The 17,857-nt window shown below is 46.8% G+C and overlaps 1 protein-coding gene across 1 annotated transcript; it reads left to right on the top strand.

Annotated features, from left to right (window-relative positions):
* The first annotated feature begins 37 nt into the window (after positions 1–37).
* On the top strand, positions 38–16,321 carry DNAAF2 (dynein axonemal assembly factor 2). Its single transcript, XM_040602454.1, has 3 exons — positions 38–2,672; positions 12,511–12,657; positions 14,851–16,321. The coding sequence occupies exons 1-3, from the start codon at positions 1,035–1,037 to the stop codon at positions 15,421–15,423; spliced, it is 2,358 nt and encodes a 785-aa protein (XP_040458388.1). The 5' UTR covers positions 38–1,034; the 3' UTR covers positions 15,424–16,321.
* Positions 16,322–17,857: the final 1,536 nt, after the last annotated feature.

Below are 17,857 nucleotides of genomic sequence, written 5' to 3'. Positions count from 1 at the left end.
GCAACTGGGGGAACCAGAGGCAGCTATATCAAAGGGAATATCTGTCTTTCAAAAAAAGAAGTTAAAGATAAGGAGAACTTGGTCTTTCACCATGCTGAATTGAACTGACAGATAGTTATCTACAGAAGATACTGGAAATGTGGGTGAGGTTTTTTCTTCAGACAGGAAAGGTCTGGAGGAGATTTGTGAGGTGTTACCTACTGATGGCAGTATATAATCTGTTTGCAGACAGCGTTATGCAGACTGGGCGAGGCGAGGTAGGAGGAACAAGGACATGGTCCTTTGAAACTCTGAGAAGGCTGGGAGGTGGAAATCTTACTGAGGGAGCAGTCGGAAAGGTGGGAAAGAGTCAGGGCCTGGCAGCACAGACTTCTGCAGGAGCAGCTGGTTTGGCTTACAGCACAGAGCAGCCTGTTGGCACGTGAACCCAGCCCCTTTTCAATGAAACTGAGCAAAAACCTGCTGCAGCCACTCATGGGCATTGGGACCAGTTGAGCAGACTGGTGCTACCCCAAAGCACCTGCATCAGGTGTGGAACAGACAGGGGACCCTTGGTGCTGTGCTGGCATCACCGTGAGCATGGCTTGGGGGCAGGAGCAGGACAAGTACATCGGGGTGGGGATGGAAACCGGGTACAAGAGGTGGGAGCTGAAGTGCTGAGGGTGTAAACCCAAACGCAGGAGGAAGTGCACCAGCACTTTTGAATGTACTGGCTGACCATCGGCCAGGACTTGCAGAGGGATGAGGAGGCGAAGCTGGAGAGCCACCCCTGTGGAAGTCAGCGGTGAGGGCTAAGAGCCGCCACTGAGGTGAAAGGAGAGGAAAGGCTCAGCGACGGCGGGTTCAGGAGTGGAGAGGAACCGACTCTGCTGAAGACCTCTGGGGGAGAGCCCGCCATGTTTGGTGTGTCCATAGCAACTGGCAGGCGGGCGCCGCCATCTTGTTTACTATCACCATAGCAACGAGCCCACCCGGGCCGGAGGCGCCATCTTGTTTGGTGTCTCCACAGCAACGAGAGCGGCCGCGCCGGAGCCATGGCGGGCAGGGGGCGGTTGGAGGAGCTGGAGCTCAGCGCCGAGGAGACGGAGCGGCTCCAGCGGGCTTTCCGCGACAAGCAGTTCCAGGCGCTGTTCGCCGAGTACGCGGCGGAGCTAGCCGACCCGGAGCAGCGCCGGCTGTACGAGGAGGAGGTGGCGGCCCTGGAGCGGGAGCGCGGCATGGAGGTGCGCTTCGTCCACCCCGAGGCAGGCTACGTGCTGCGCACCAGCCAGGCCGGCTCCCGCCGCTGCTACCTCAACGTCTGCAGCAACCCGCACGTCGGGGCGCCGCAGGCCCGCGCCGAGCCCGGCGGCCATCGCTGGGCCCTTCCCTACAGCCTGGCCCCGGGCCGTGAGGAGCTGGACCGCGGCGGCCGCCGCTGCCTGGTCTACGACGTGGTTTTCCACCCGGCGGCCCTCCGCCTGGCCGCCCGCAGCGCCCGGTTCCGCCGCCTGCTCAGCGACACGGCGCTGGAGGCCGTGGAGCGCCACTGCGCCGTGCAGCTCGACCGCGCCAACGCCGCCGTCCTCCGCGGCACCAAGTACAAGGGCGTCCCGCAAGCGCCCGTCATCCGCACCCCGCTGCCCGGCGCCGCCCCGCCGCCCGCCGCCGCCGACTCCCCGCTGCCGCCCTTCCCCCTCCCGCCGCCCGCCGCCCCGCCGCCGCCCGCCACCGCCCCGCCGGCGGCCCAGCCCCCCGGCCCCACCGCGCCGCGCTGGAGCATCCGCCACCGCTCCTACGTGGACCTGCAGGACTACCGCTGCTGCCGGGACTCGGCGCCTAGCCCCGTGCCGCGGGAGCTGGTGGTGACGGTGGAGCTGCCGCTGCTGCGCTCGGCCGCCCAGGCCACGCTGGAGATCCGCGGCCGGGAGCTGCGCCTCGACTCGCAGCGTCCCGCCTACCGCCTGCGCCTCCGCCTCCCCTACGACGTGGACGAGAGCGGCGGGCGGGCCACCTTCGACAGGGCCCAGCGGCAGCTGCTGGTCACGCTGCCCGTGCTGCCGCCAGCCGCCCCGCAGGAGCCACCAGGCCCGGCCGCCGAGCGGCTGGAGGAGGCCGAGCCCGGGGCGGAGGCGCTGGGCCAGCCGTCGGCGGCAAAGGCGGGCGGCGCGGCGGCCTCTCCCGCGGGCCCCGGCGACGGGCAGCCCGCCGAGCCACCCGCGGGCCCCGACCCGACGCCGCCCCGCTCCGGCGCCGCCTTCCCCGCCGCGGGTGCCGGCCTCGGCGGGGCCGCCCCTCCGTGCCCTCCCGAGGGCCCGGCCCCGCAGGCCGCAGAGGGCAGCCCCGGCGAGATGGCTCTTCCCCGGGGCTCCGGCAGCCTCGAGGCCGCCGTGTGCCCTCCCTTCCAGTGCAGGCAGGATGAGGCCTCCCTCACGCTGCTCCTGGATGTGCCTGGCATCCAGCCCCAGAGCCTCAGCGGGGACGTGGGCCCGAACCACTACAGCCTCTGCTTCTCAAGTGACAGTGGTGCCTATGCCCTCTTCTTACAGTTTCCTCCCTCAAACAGGCTGGCATCCCCCGAGACCAGCATTAGCGTGTCTGCCCACAATGCTGCCATTGGGCTCGCCAAGGCCCCCGGCAGCACCGGGCCCTGGGAGAAGTTCTGCTTCGGCCTTGACACCTCCGCTCTGCAGGTAATGGCTTCAGAATGGCAGGGTTTGATGCATCATGATCCCCAGAGCACGACCGCTTTGCTGTGGTGTGTGACTTCTTTTTGGATTTGTCTGTGAACTGTGTCTCAGGGAGGTGTTAGGTGAATGGTTTGAGTTCAGAAGAAGCTGGTAGTGACGGAAACTGCCTTCCTCACAGAGCTGTTACCGGATGTAAGTGGAATGACCTAATTAGTGCTGGTCTTGTACCAGCAGTACAAAGGTCACATCACAAAGCTGACATCTTTGTCCTTGGAATTGAAGTGACTTCTGCCTCCTGTGCTGATTTTTTTTTTCTAAGGGAAATTTTGATGATGAGTGAAAACAAAGCCTGCCCAATGTCCTTAGTGTTGGCTTTTAAAGCTGGGTAAATTGCTCACGCAGACTATTCACGTGAAGAAAGGAGATGGTTTATAATACACCAGCTGTAAACACACATGTGTACAGCATCACGAAATGCAGCCATGTGAGGGGAGTGTACCTGTGTGGCTGTTAAAGGCCAGAGTTCCCATCTACAGCCGCAGGAACACTCATTAGTTCAAGAGCAGTACAGCAAACAGCAGCTGTGAACTGCTGTCGATTGCTATTTTGCTGGGCTAGTTCTTCATCTTCTTACCAGTCTGAACATGAGCCTAGTTTAGATGTTTTATTATTTTATGGGTTGTTAGGTAGCAATGTTCCCTGTGGTAGGAGGCAGTTGGCACGCTTGCTGCATCTGGCTGACAGTGCCTGCGGAGAAGTGGCAGCGTCCCTGCAAAGGGATGCTCACTTTGTGCCACTTGCTGTCAAGGAGCATCCACACAAGTTTTGTGGAGAACTAATGTTATTCTGTAAGCTCAGAGTTTCAAACAACTTATCATGAGCAGGGATTAAGACTGAACAATTCTTGTGTAACCTTTCAGCCTTGTGATTTGGAGTTTGTCTTCTATTTTAGAGCAATAAAATCCTTTGCGGTTTGGATTGTGTACCATGGGAGTGCAAGTCCAGAAAACTGGCAGGCTTAAAGTATATCCACCAGGATGGTGGCTTGGAGTATCTTAATTGCTCCATCCCTACAAATAGAAAATACTGAGTGCTTCTGAAAGAGATCCAATTAGTATATGTGCAGCTGAATCTTCACATTTTATTTCCCATTTAGTAGGCTGCATACCTTTTCTTTAACAGCAACTTCTTTGAAGGAGGAGCTGATCATTTTGGGTAAGTATCAAAGATGATGAGTTTATTGAGAACCACTTATGCTGAACTGTTGGCAGTGCATTTCCTTTGCTTTTACTGGAGTGGGAGCCTGCAAGTCTGTGCACATGGGGCCGTGAAACATTTGGCATTACTGTTAACTGGTGTGATCAAGTACTAGGTGCCGATGCGATGTCAAATAAGCTGTTGAGCAAACTATCACCCCTTTTCTGTATAGATACTAAAGTTGTGGGGTAGGAACTACAGGCGTTTTAGCCGCTTTTCCAGATAGTCTGAATATCTTTCATCATGTGCTGTGTGTGGTGTGTCCATCTGTGCGCTTCCTTGTTATTTTACGGCATGCAGGCCTAAAAGCAGTTTTTAAGGGAAGCTTTCTGTGACTCCGTGTGGGGATGTAGCTGAGAATTGTCTGGGAACAGGAAGTTCTGCTGCATTATCTCTTTAGTACTGTGATTGACAGATGTTTCTGCATGCTTTGATCTCAGTCTAATGACTGAAAGTGTTTGGTATTGCATTCATTATTATGAGTGGGGGAACATCTTTTGATTGAAAGTTGTTAAAAGGCCATCCAGTAACGAGATTTTGGTCAGTATTACCATTTTGTGAGTTAAAGAAACATTTATGCTGAATTTATTATATGTTGCAAAATATTTTGGGTGGAGTAGCAGGAGGTGGAGACTGGACATTAGTCACAGGCTTCCCAGCCATTCATTCATGTAGCAGACTAAAAAAGATTGATTTTTTCTGGCATGCAGTCCTTTTGGATACCGGGCCTGCAGATTGAAGCAGCTGAAATAATCTGAAGTAATTTATTCTGCTTGCCTTTTTTAGCTGTGCTGTTTCCCAAAAGTGCCTGTGCCAGCGCCAATAGCTGCATTCAGTCAGAGTGAAGTGAGAAAAATTAATATTTAATTAGAGCTACTATTACATGCTGTCTTCTGTCCATTAACTATTTGCTTGTGGTAGCTTCTCTTCTACTTACGTTGATTTCTTCAATTTGTCTGCTGTCATCTCTGGTGTTTTTCTACTTTGAATCTCTTTCCATAAATTAGAGTTATGGTTCTTGCATTGAGATCTGCAATGAATTGCATCAGTCATAGCAGAGTGTTTTAGGAACGCACGCAGTATCAGCACCCTGTTTAATCACTTCAGGGAGCTTTTGGTGGCCTACATGAGTAGGAGTTTTGTCCTGCATCTCCCAGTCATGCTGCTGTCTGCTTGTTTGTACTCTCTTCTCCCACAGTAGTGTTGCCAGAGGATAGTGCACAGCAAAAGAGGAGGCCAGTGTTCTTTACAGCTATGAAATTCCTACTCCACTGTCTTCTGGGAAGTTGCTTCTTTCTGGAGACTAAGGGTTTCTGTGTTTTTTCATGGAACAGATTCCTTGTTGGGTTAGTTACTTCAGAAATCTGCCCAACTCGGTGAGAGCTCGTGTCCCAGTGGCTGTTAAGAGTACCCTGTTAGGCTGCCTGTGCAATTATCTCCCGTTAAGCTGCCAAACAGCCAGGAAAATGTGACGGTAATTGTTCACCACATAAGCAGAATGCATCTCGTCAGCAGCCTCGTCCCTGGACTATGATGTAGCTCAGTGCATAATCGCTTGATTTTGATTGCCTGTGCACCTCTGCCCAGATCAACACGTGCAGTAACAGTGCCGGTAATTGCACAGCCCTGCCTTGCATGCCTGTGATGTTCCTGTTAGTGCACCGGCCTCTTTTCTTGTTGGGAATTGGTTTGATCCAGATACTGGTAGAAGAATGAGTTGAGCTTGTCCTTAGGATGCCATTCTTGAAACAGAATTTCAAGGACTGGTTTTGCTTTTGTAGTCAGATATGTTTGAATCCCTGTGCTGAAAGGCGATATATTTAGAGCTCAGTTTCCATAGATGCTGAGCAGTCTGAATTCCCACCCCAGCAAGCGCTTATTTTCAGCAAGTCTTTGCAGTGCAACAGTTCTCCCCGGACTTTTAACTGTGTCATTGCAAGTGTTCCCTCCTTTGATAGCTGTTGATGTTGCTTTGGTTTTACTGCTTTCCCGTACAATAGATAGTCGGCTCTCTGCTGACCGAGCTCTAACTTCTTATCAGCGCTTGCAGCATTTGCTTCTCTCTCTCTCTGAGTAGTTTCGCTCCTTGGCTAAACCATAATGTCCACATGCTTGTTACATCCTGTAAAAAGAAAGATTCCATAAGTTTGGACTTCATGGACTGGGGTTATGTATTTCAGGAGTTTAAAAATTATCTTTTGTCACCAGCTTTGTGCTCCATCACTGTGCCAGAGACCACACAGCATTGGTCTTTCTGCAGGGCTTCCTCCAGGCTCTGTTTTTCCAGGGGAATAGAGACTCATGACCTGAGGAGTTGCCCAGTTGCCCTGTTGCCAGAGTCACCATCTGCTTTTTTCCTCGAAGGACCAGCTGTGGACGGTGCTCCCTCCGTTACTCTTTATTAGTGGATGAACTGCAATACCTTCTACATCTCTTGCTCCCATTTGTTCAGATCCTGAGAGCTCAGGCCTAGGAAACTCCTGCCTCAGAGAGTTCGCCTTCTTTTTAAGACAACAGAGCTTGAGGAGTAAATGATGAAAAAAGAATGGTTGATAGTTAAATAACCATTAATAAAATTTGTAAGCCTGCCAGGCAAGGTTTCTGAGAACAGCTTGTCCCAGAAACGTCCTGGTGTAAAGCAGAGCTGGAGTTGGGCAATTACAGAAATCATGCCTTTGTAAAGCACTGTCTTTTAATGTTTGGTCTCCTGGGGTTAAATGCTCAGTACTTAGAAACAAAGCCTGGTGTTCTGGTGGGTGTATCTGAATTACTGCAACTTGGAGGCTCAGTTATACTAGCATGTGAAACAGATAATTAATTCTGCCTGCAGTTTTTGGGTCATGTGTGCTCATTTTCATGTGATTAGAAAAAGTTGGGTTAAAGTATAATTCCCTTTCATGCTGATCAACACCCTTCCTGACGTGCTTGATGGACTGAAATGAGTTTGTTCAGAGGATGTGTGCTCACTCTCCTGGTCAGTGCTTCCCTTTTGTAATAAAAGCCTATGTTCTGTTATGGAGAATATTAAGATTTAACTCACGTAAACCCCTGCCCTGGGCTCCAGAGAACAGCAGGGAGAAACGTTTTCTCTGCTTTACTATGCATTGAGACTGTGGCTTTTTAATATTTACAGTACGAAAAATATACTGAGCATTCCTGATTAGTTCATGGTTTGAACTAAGCATGAGTTATGCTATTTGTGAGGCTTACTTAACGTACGTGTCTGAAAGGGAATTGCATAGTGATATGAGAGCTTTCTTTAACTTCTATGTGAATGTTGATGCTTTCGTGGAGAATGTCTTAGATGGGTGTGTTACTGAGCATGGAATAAAGAGATGTGATTTTTCTGCTGGTACAGCCACCAGCGCCTTGTGAAGGAGATCTTTTTGAAGCCTTTGCTGTTTTTTCCTTTGGGAAGCAGTTGGTAAATAACATGGAAGCCCCATGACCTCTGCTCACACCTACCTACTGTCATGGGTTGTTTTCTAACCCCTGGGCTTCTGTCTTCTGCTTTGGCAACAGGTATGCTGTGGCGCAGCTCCTCCAAGACAAATAGCCGCTATGACGTGTTTACACAAAAACCCCCATGGGAATAATATTACTTTTGGTTGCCTTTACAACAGAGGGACTGTCGGTCTTAGAAACTAATCTTCTGTTATCTCATCAAGTATGGTATTTGTCTTGTATGTGCTGTCAGATCTGTTGTGCCCAGGCAGATCCCCTGCTCTCCAGCCATGCTGGACATGAGCCTGGCATGGGGCTGCCAAGAGGCCACGTATTCCCTGGAAAAGAAGTCATCAACATGCGGCTGCAGGCAGCAGAGCTATGTTGCTCCCAGAACTGGGAGCATGTGGAAAAGGCCGTGGGCTAGACGTGATCCCGTGGCCATGCTGGGGCTGTTCTTGTACATGGTCATCTCAAAATTAGGGCTCCTGTGGATAAATGTATTGCTTGGTTTGAGAGTCAACCAAGCATGAAACCTAGAGGGCCGTGTTGGCAGGTATAAGATACATTGATGTTTCAAGCCTAGGCCACCTTTCAGGGAGAAATTTGTACTGGAGAGCTGAATGGGTGCTGCAATATTCCCACAAGTCCCAACAGAGGTGCTGGATCTCAGCTGGCTGGGGCAGGCCAGCTGGCTGAACTGCTGCATCTAGGTTTCACTCTTGTTCCCAAGCTATTTTGAGTTGTGTTACATGCTTTCTTTGAAAATCAGGGTTATAATTTTCAATTCCAAGTTACTATAAAGAGTTAATTATAATAGGGGTCACTTCTTAGAAGATGATGCTAGAAATTAGGACTGTTGTGCTTAATCCTACAACAATTTATTTTTGGTTCAGTTAATTCTGCGCTCAGCGTTTCAGGACTCTTGGCAAGTTTTTTGGGAGGTCAGAGCAGGACAGAAAAGGAGAACAGAACAAACTTATTGTTTGATTATACTTTTTTTTCCAAAGGAATCTCTTTCCCAAACTACATTAAGAAACATAATTAGTTTGCTTCTGCTATAAACCAAACTGATTTCTGAATAGCCTTTAATTGGTAGATGCATTATGGGAATAACGTACTCACATAAAACAGTTATGTCAGGAAACATTATTAACCTACTGATTAAGCTCATGAAAGCTTCTTTTGAGCTGTTTAATCTTTGCAGTCACGAATACCATATAACGTATACCATATTTCACCCACCCCCAGTACAGGTACTTTCATTCGCCATAACTTTGAGCTTCAAATTCTTGTGTCGAGCTGGTTTGCAGTGGGACCCTCCAAACCGAGAGGCCAGGAGGTCCATAGATCCAAGTCCCTTTTCATATTGGCATGAGCCTCTCATTACAGAAGACATGAATAATTTAAGCCTGAAATCTGTCCCGCTTTTAAAACTGTTGCAGCCTGCATGGGAGGTAACTCTGGATGGTAACTGGCTGCGGGTTTGAATAAAATAATGCAGAACAAACTATGCGAGTGCCTAAGGGCAACAGTGGGGGGACTGGCTTTGTGCTGTGTCTGCCAGTGTTGCAGCCGCTGCTGCTATGCACTCTCAGTGCTGTGCAATATGAGGACAATTTCAAATGATGAAGTGTTCTAGAAACCAGAGTCATTCCTGCTAACGTTTATGTTAATTTGGTCTCAGTTTAGTCACAGGGAAAAACGAATGTGTACCAAACAGCAGATGACAGTATGTGCAGGGAAAAACAAATGTAATTCTAAGTTGCTAAGAGAGTGTCATAAATATCAGAAAATAAACAGTTTAAACTGAAGAATTATTTTACAGGGTCATTGAAATCATCTGCAGGTGGTTGTCCTTTGCTGCTCTTCCAAGCCAGAGCAAACAGGCTTTAAAATAAATTCCTGAATCATTTTTTTCAAGGTCTGTGCTTTGATAACATCTGCAGTAATATAAGTGCCTCAGTGTATACTCACAGTGAATGCAAAGTCTGAATTACAGTCACTGGCTGTCTGAACAGGCTAATGATAATCATTATATTGATAACAAACAGCATTGCTTGTGCGTACAGCATGAAGTACCATGATTTATGGCAGACCACTGGGTAGTGCTGTGATAAAATTTTAAATACTTATTTGAAATGTAAGTGTAGTGCTCTGGGAATACGGTGTTGAGCTGGTATGAAACCTGGTAAAATTGGTTTATAGTAATTAGTCAAAATGATAGGAACATTGTCACAAGCAGTTACTTTTTATCCTTGTGTACTGATTAATAGACATTCCATTCAGTTTTTCTTTTTTAACAGCATTTTCTGTGAAGAAAACAAATCATTTTGCTTTTAATCAGAGAGAAAACCTTCAGAAAGATTTATTGGGTTTGTTGCCAAAGGGTGAAGTTGTATTTGGGATGAGGATGAACGACTGTCACTTCTGTAGCCATGGTTCACGGGCAGCATGGGCACTCTCTGTACAAATCTTTCTACCTTGTGTTTACTTGTAAGGGTTCTCCCGGTCTTCTTCATTGTATCTCTACTTTGGTGGGTGTAAATGGTCTCCTGCTATTTCAGAAATGCTTCTGTGAAACCATTCCCGCATTTCATGGGGTGCTAGGTGCTGAGCCCTGTGGCAGAACACTCCCTTTGCTGCTGCAGCTCTTTTTCCACAGCACTGACTTCAGAGGCAACACATCTGCAGAGTCTGCAAGCGACCCTGTAGTTAAAGTTGCTTCAGATAAAGTGATCTAAGGATGTGATTTGCTATATTTTGACATAACAAAGCTTTTCATTACCTGTTGGCTTTTCAAGCATCTCCTGATTTTTGTACCTGGGATTTCTTCTTATTGTTACGCTGCTTACAGACATGAGTGAGGTCAGGCACCAACTTTGTTAAGAGCACAAATGCACAGTAAGACAGTCTTTTCACAAAAGGCTTATGGTCTCACTAGACAAGACAAATGCAGGCTCAGAGGGGGGGGAAAAGATTGTTTTCCCCATTTTAGATAGGAAAAATGGAGGCAAAGAGATTTGCTCACAGTCATAGCAGTTTGGGAGAAAGCAGAGAATTGAAGCAAGATTGCTGAGACTCAAACCCCATGGTGATTCTTTTCCCAAAGGGGTGTTGGGATGTGGAGATTTTGTAGCAGAGATTTTGGAGGAAAAACAGTAACAAACTGCTCTCTCTTGCTCTCTCTCTCTCTCCATAAATAAATAAATAAATAAATCTGAACTCAAACTGTGAGTGTCCAGCTATCAGGAAAGAGTTCTTGCTCTTAAAATGAAAACATGGAGTGCAAAGGACTGGAGGTGTCATCTAAAGGTGAATTATGGGCAGGTGACTTCGGTTTCTGAGCTGGGTGTGGAGAGTCATGCTAGAGCAGAGGGTGCTTTGCTGCTCCTCCCTTCAAAGCCAAGGCATGATACCAGGACAGGCTGCACTGCCGTTGCGCTTGGCAGTGTGCCGAAAACCCCGCAGAAGGGAAGCTGAGCTGTTCTGTCTGTGATGCATGGGCAAACTGATCCTTGGTGGAGATGGAAATGTGTCTCCTGGGCTGCCCAAGGCCTTGCCAGCGATCTAGTTCATGACCTTGTGGGAGTTTTGGTGCTGCACAGATTTTTGTGCCTGTACTCCCTGCCTTGTTTCTTTACTCTGACACCTCCTCTTGAACTTTGCAGAATATTTCTATAAGCCTAAAGCACTGGCAGGGTCCCTCTCTGGCAGGCAAGACGATGGAATAAGTACTTTAGGATTTCTATTAAAAGAATATGCAAGAAGTAGGTATGTTACTAGAGGGTTTTCTGTCAGGGCAACCCTGCTGTAGTTTAATCTTTCCACAAATTGTCTCAGCATCCAATGTTGGATGTTTGCCTGGATTGTAGTCTTTCTGGATAGAAAACTAATTCAATCCTCTGGTGTTGAAAACCAGCAATAGGTATGTTACGACTTTCCATATTGTGATTTCTAATTTAAATAGTGAAAAAATAGGACGCTGTTTTATTTTTCCCATACAGAATGTTTTTTTTCCCAAGATGACAGTTAGATTTTGTACCTTAAACACGTGTGGCATCTGGCTGTGCATAAGGCTACATCCACAGGGGGCCAAAAATGTGCAGAAATGCCTTTTTGTGCCTCAGTCCACAAGATGTCAGTGATAATGGAATTTAATTTTCATTGGGATGACAAGAGAGTAGAACCGGACCGAGAAATTTAAAACTACGACTCAAAGTAAAAGGTTTGCAACTTTCCCCTGCTATTTCCAATTAAATGGTTTGTTGTTAAACAGGAAAGGTAATTGACAGAATATGAGAATAGTCCTCTAGGTTAGATCACTTTTATTGTGCCAACATCTGTCCTGTCTCGCAGCCTACAGCAGATGATTTAGGAAGAATATGAGGACAGGGAAAGCTCTCCAGTTCTTATGAAACAGCCCCTCCAGGACATATTTTAGGACCTTTAATTACCTGTACCTGATTTAAATCTTTAAACCTGTAGCAACATGTTTCACATTGTTTGTGAACTGCGTATTAACAGCCTCAAAACATGTCCCAGACTGTTGTTTCTGTGTACCTCCCTGTTTCTTCCAACTGGTGTTTATGCTTGCCTAAACGGAGACCTGAGAAGCCTCCATAGATAGATGTGTAATGGATCTAGCCATGCATGTTTCATAGCTTGTGCTTTAGAAGGTCTGATCTTGAAGGCTGAGGGTTCAAAGATCCCACAGAGACTGTCCAAGGAGGTGTTTGCATTTTCCTGAAGTAAGACACTGAAACATCCATAAAAGCATAATGCCTTCCTGATGTTAAGGCAGGCGAGGGCAGTGGAACAGTGTCAGTCCAAATCATTCCTCACAGGGAGACTAAATCTATATATTAGTCACGTTATCGAAAGAGACAAGACATACGTTTCTTTTATCTTTGTGTATGATGCCAATCCATACTTTAAATCAAAACCAGCTATGCACTGGTCTTCAATTAATTTCACCTTGTTACTTCTAAATGTCTGACTTAGAATTTCTCTACCGAGATATGAGTGTGCTGTGAAGCTTGTGTTGTGAATTGGGGTCCTGGCTTTGTTTGGAGTGAGTTTCTTGCTCTGATATCACTGTAGTATGGGAAGAACGTAACCTGCTCTTTCTTTTCTTTAGGAGAGATTGTTTGTCAGTGAAGAAAACGTTGATGAATTTCTAGGCACTGTTTTATGCCCTTCCTTTTGCTCCCAATCAGCGCTGGAAAGTCAGCCATTAATTGAAGTGCTTGATGTTACTGAGGACAGAATTCAAATCAGGTTGAAGGTAAGGATCTCCCTGGCAGTGGTACACATTGCTGACTGATTTGTGTACTTCAGCAAGACCATATCAAATCTGACTGAAACCTTCCTGTTTTGTCCTGATATAGCAGGGAAGACCCTGGAGTAGGGTGTATTTGCAAGTGTAAATGTCAGTTTTTAGAAGCATAGGTTCACGTTTGTGCCGTTTAATGTGATCAAGGGATTGAAACTTCCCGTATTTAATTTGGGAGATGGAGAACTGCAATACAGTCATTAAAGACAGAGCTTTCTCCTTGCAGGAATACAGCATGGCATGCACATGCTAAATTTCTCACTGGTATTACAGTAAAAGAATGACTAAGTAACTAGCTTGTAGCCCTCCTTCAAAGGGACCCCAAGTGCTTCCAGGTCAGAGCTGATGACAACATGTTGCAAACAAATCATGGCAGATGTCATCAGAATAAAACCCAGAATGTTCTTAAAATGGAAATAAAGAGGTAAATAATGCACGTCCTTCAAATGCCCAAGAGTTTGGGCTCATGTACTGAGCCCATGGTTAAAGAATGCCAGCTTCTGCACGGACACCTTTCTGGATGAAAAAGAAGTGAACTTACCCCAGGGACCTGAGGCCAGGAAGGGGAGTGGAGAGGCAGAGAACCTGGCTGCTGGGGATGTGGAACGGAAAGGGCTCTTTAAGATGGACAGAGGGTGCTTGGTCACGGCCACTGCTTCATGCTGTCTGCCATGTAGCACAGGTGGGAAAACCATGAGGATTTTGTCTCTGAAGAACCAGGTCTCATTATCTTTATGCGGTCCAAATGTTTGAATATGTGGTGGTTTCCTGTTTCGATAATTAAATATGGGACTATTCACCGTAAAAGCTGGTCTCAATTTCACTCTTTGTAATGCATGAGGCCTCATTCAGGCTACCCTTCTTTCTCAGTCACCCTGACTATATAAAGGATGCAAGGTAGTCTGTTTCTGAAGTCTGCCGCAGGATTAAAACAACCTCCCTTTGCAAAAGAGGAGATGGAGAGAAAAAGAAAACAAAATATTAGTTTTGTAAAGAGGAAAATGTGAAGGCAAAACCCCCACAATCAACTGGTATTTCTTGGTAGACACTGTATCAGAAATTCATTTAAAACTTTTCGTAAAGGAATGATAATGTGCAGGGACAATTAGATTAGTTCTCTGGCCATGAACTGGAGACTGCAGATATAGTTAATGTGCAGATGGCTTCTTGGAAAGCAAGTTCAGACAAAGCATGCAACCTCTGGAACTAAGCTGGAGGACTGAGGAGTTTACCCTAAAGATAGTGGCTGCAGCATTATTTGACAGGCTTAACTTTTGTAGCTAGTGTGGATTGTACATTAAAGTTTAAAATTCAAATTGTTAGAGAGCAGATGGTTTGGTATCTAAGAAAGGGAAGCTGAGGTATCTTAGATCATCACACTTTCATGTGGGAGAATCATCCAGAGCTGGGGAGGACTTACTAGTGTGTCTTTCGTTTCTTGCTGGAGTGAGCAGTGGCTTTGGGGTCAGAGGGGGCTGGGTGCGTGAGAGAGCTTTGAATTGATGAATCCAGCTGCTCCTGGACAGATGTCTGCCTGATCCTGCCTGCCCACTGAGAGGGATGTATGAGTTACCAGCTGTTTTTTGCTAAAGCTGTCAATAGCTGATGGTGAAATTGGCTAACTGCTATTTAGGCAGCACCAGGTCTCTCGGTTCACACTCTCCCGAGGCAAACCGCAGCAATCACTGGATTAATTTATTCAGTCTGATTGAGAAAGACAGCTTGCTTACCAGTTACCCCTTTCACATAAGGCAGGACAGTAATTTCCCTAATTGTGAGGTTAAAACACACTTCTTGCCACGAAAAGTTTAGATCCCTTCCCTGATTCTGTGGCCCGAGATGTTGAAAACAGCCTGGGTGTGGTGGCTCTCCAGCCTTCCCCGCTGTTAATTGCGCTGGAGGCTGTGGCCAGTTGGCAGCTGCCCAGCAGCATTTCCTATCGCAGAGGAAACCCTCGGGAGGCAAACGGCCTCCCTGCCACTCATTCCCACGTGCGGTACAAAAATCAGGAAAACCTCAGCACCGTACTGGCTTGGCTTTCTGGAAGTCGACTTTGGAGAAACAAGTGTCTTGGCTTGTCTTTACAGCAGTTTTGTGTGTCCAGTCTGTTCCAATTATAAAACAATTAATTTATTTTCTTGACAGCCGCAGGAAGCAGTCCATTCTGAATGTGATGGAAAAGAAGAAATGCTTAACAGCTCAGGAGGAGATCTCGCTGAAAAGACAAACAGCGAGTACCCTCAAACAAAGGCAGAAACAAACTGTACTGCAGCTGACACAGTCGAAGGAGAACGTGGTACAGAAACCAACAAAACTTCCACATCTTTTGCAACAGCTGAAACAATAGGAAAAGTAGGCTGTAGTTCACACCATTGTTTGCAGCATGAACTTTCTGACACCAGTTCAGCAATTCCCAGTGAATCTAGGATAAAGGAACCAGATTTAGAAAGTGTTGTCATAGTAGGAGAAACGGCGGTGGCCACAGACTCTGAAAAACAAGCAGGCCTTCTGCTGGGGGGGCAGGCAAAAGCGGAAGGGGGCGAAGGGGCTGCGCCCACAGGGCTGGCGCGGGGGAACCAGCACAGCTCAAACAGCAGACCAGTCTCCCCGCTCCTGCGAGAAGTGAACACACAGGATGGGAGCGTGCACATTGTTAGGGATCACGTAACGCACTGCCCAGTCGTGTTTCAGAACCCTTTGCTGTATGAGTTGGACTAGTTTAATTATTGTAGGATTTCCTTCTGTTGTTTGATACTTACTGCAACTTCCACAAGCTGGTTTGACTTCAGGGCTAAGAGTAGGACAACGGGTTCCTACTGAAACCGTTTTGTTTACATGTCAATGTAGAATACTTACAATAATTCTATAAATCTAATACTTTTTTTTGTTAGTTTTTGAAGTTAATAGGTCTGAGTTTTCTCATCACATGTATGGGCTGAAATAGTTTTACTGACAAGGAGGATGCAGTTGAAGGTGAATCTGAGCTCGTGGAAGAAAATGCATCTTTATTGTTTACATTACTTTCTTGGTCTCTTGCTACATTACAGGGAGTGTTTCTATATACCCTCCTTCTAACGGCTTCCTCAGGAACTGCTGGTTTTAGTCCACCTAGAAATAAGCATTATTCATCATTTTTTCAAACCTTTCATTTTGTGGTAACTGCAGGATTAGACTTGCAGTGATTTTTAGCAATCAAATGAAATTTCTAATTACACGGAGAAGTTCTAATTAGTTTCTTAGAAATAGTCAACATTCATGCCATGTATTCCATCCTAGTACGTTATTTAAATCTGCAGCACCCAGACAGACCCCAGTCCGTCAACTGAACACATTTGATTGCACAACAAAAACACCCTCTCTGCTGCATGGCTGCTATGTGTATATGCAATTTGTAAAATGGATCGACTTCATCCAGATCGGATTTACTTTTTGAAAAGTTCCCCACAAGCCGCAGTGTGCTGTTCCCTGTATTGCTCTCAAGTGTGATAACCAAAAGAGCATACTAATAAACTTTCGGTTCCCTTTCTCACTGCTTCCAAAATAACTTATGTTTTCTTTTGAGTTGTACAAGACACGAATGTGCTTTGACAAAAATTAAATTTGACTTGTTTCACAACTGCTCTGGAATTACTCTTTACATTTCTCTGTGGAATGTGAGTGCTTGCAGAGGGGCGGGGGTGTACATGGTGCAAGTTTTACTTTTCTAAGTTCAGCGGAAGCCACAGCTGCCAAAAGCATCTGCCTGACCCTCTACGGCAGCGCAGCTGCAGGGGGTAAGTGGTTTCCTGGGCTTTTTACCCTGATCAGCTCCGTCGCAGTCATGCAACTCCTGGTGGGAGGTGTCGAAGGGCTGAGGCACAGGCACGGCTTCTTCAGCATCAGCCCTGGCTTTGTGAAGCTGTGGAAATGGAGCAAGTACCAAAGCTGGTACAAAATCACAGTAGTTAAATTACCCCTGGAAAAAACCAGAGCATCTTATCACGGTCAAAATAAATATCTGCATACTACTTAAGAGTATTTCACAAAACTTGGCGCTCTCTCAAAGTAACATTTAACTGATGTATTCACAACCCATAAAGTAGGTGACAAACGGTGGTAAAAGGAAAGCCTTGTTACATGCCCTTCCATTCATAACCAACTGTTGTAGCCAGAGTCCTAAGAGCACCAACCCTATTTTCCTCTAATTAAAAAAAATGAAACTTTTAGGTTTTATTCCCCCCCCAAATCTCTTGGTATAAATCCACCTCTAAATATCGTAGGTCTGTCCCCTTAGCATAGCATTTTCTTTCTCAGTGTTGCAAAAAGCTGCTTCTGTGCTACTGCTACCACTTGTGCTTCAAAGTGGAGTGCCGTTAAAGCTGTTGTGCCATTAGACTTAAAACAGGCGTGGAAGTGCTGGATGTTAATGACCAGCTCTGCTCTCGCCCGATCACGGCTTGCAGCGCCAGGTCAGCCTGTTTCCATTACACAGCAGTATTTTTTACTGGTCGCTTTACACAGCTGACGGATTTGAAAGCCAACTTTTTTTTTTTTTTTATTCCAAACAAAAGAGGTGTCATGCCACACTTTGTTACTCTATTATGCCTCAATTAGTGAGTATCGTTAAAAATTTAATGAAGTTAAATGCAGACTACTAGAATGGGTGACGGCATGTGTTCAGCCCTCTGGATTAAAGCAAAGACACCCCCTCTCTGCCGCCCCCCTCCCCCCCAGGTCCTGACTTTCAAGCGACACAAGATGACATCATCTTTTTGTGAGAATCAAGAACTTCTCTGGTATTACAAAACAACTGAATTTTATTTCGGCAGAACTAAAAAAATCGTGTATTTATCTACATTGTAGTAAAAACAATGATTTTTTTTTTCCTTCATATATTCATCAACACATCGCAACCAACCAGGACGGGCACGAGGTGACCCAGGCAGGATGGCCAGTGCCACTGGTGGAGGCGGCGTGCAAAGAACGGCTGACCACCCCCAGCATGGCGCCACGGGCACCAGCGCTCTGCCGCAGCTGGGGGAAAACACCCCTCACCAGGGCAGCTATAAGCACCAGGAAAGATGCACTTACATACAAGTTTTCTCCTCCTCCTCCTCCTCCCGGTGAATGCAGCAGCGGTCAGTTTTTGCGTAGGGGCTGTGACACTGCTCTG

The sequence above is a fragment of the Falco naumanni genome, chromosome 7 (genome assembly GCF_017639655.2).
Source record: "Falco naumanni isolate bFalNau1 chromosome 7, bFalNau1.pat, whole genome shotgun sequence".
In the NCBI taxonomy this organism is placed as follows: Eukaryota; Metazoa; Chordata; class Aves; order Falconiformes; family Falconidae; genus Falco; species Falco naumanni.
This window is presented reverse-complemented; position numbering and strand designations above follow the sequence as displayed.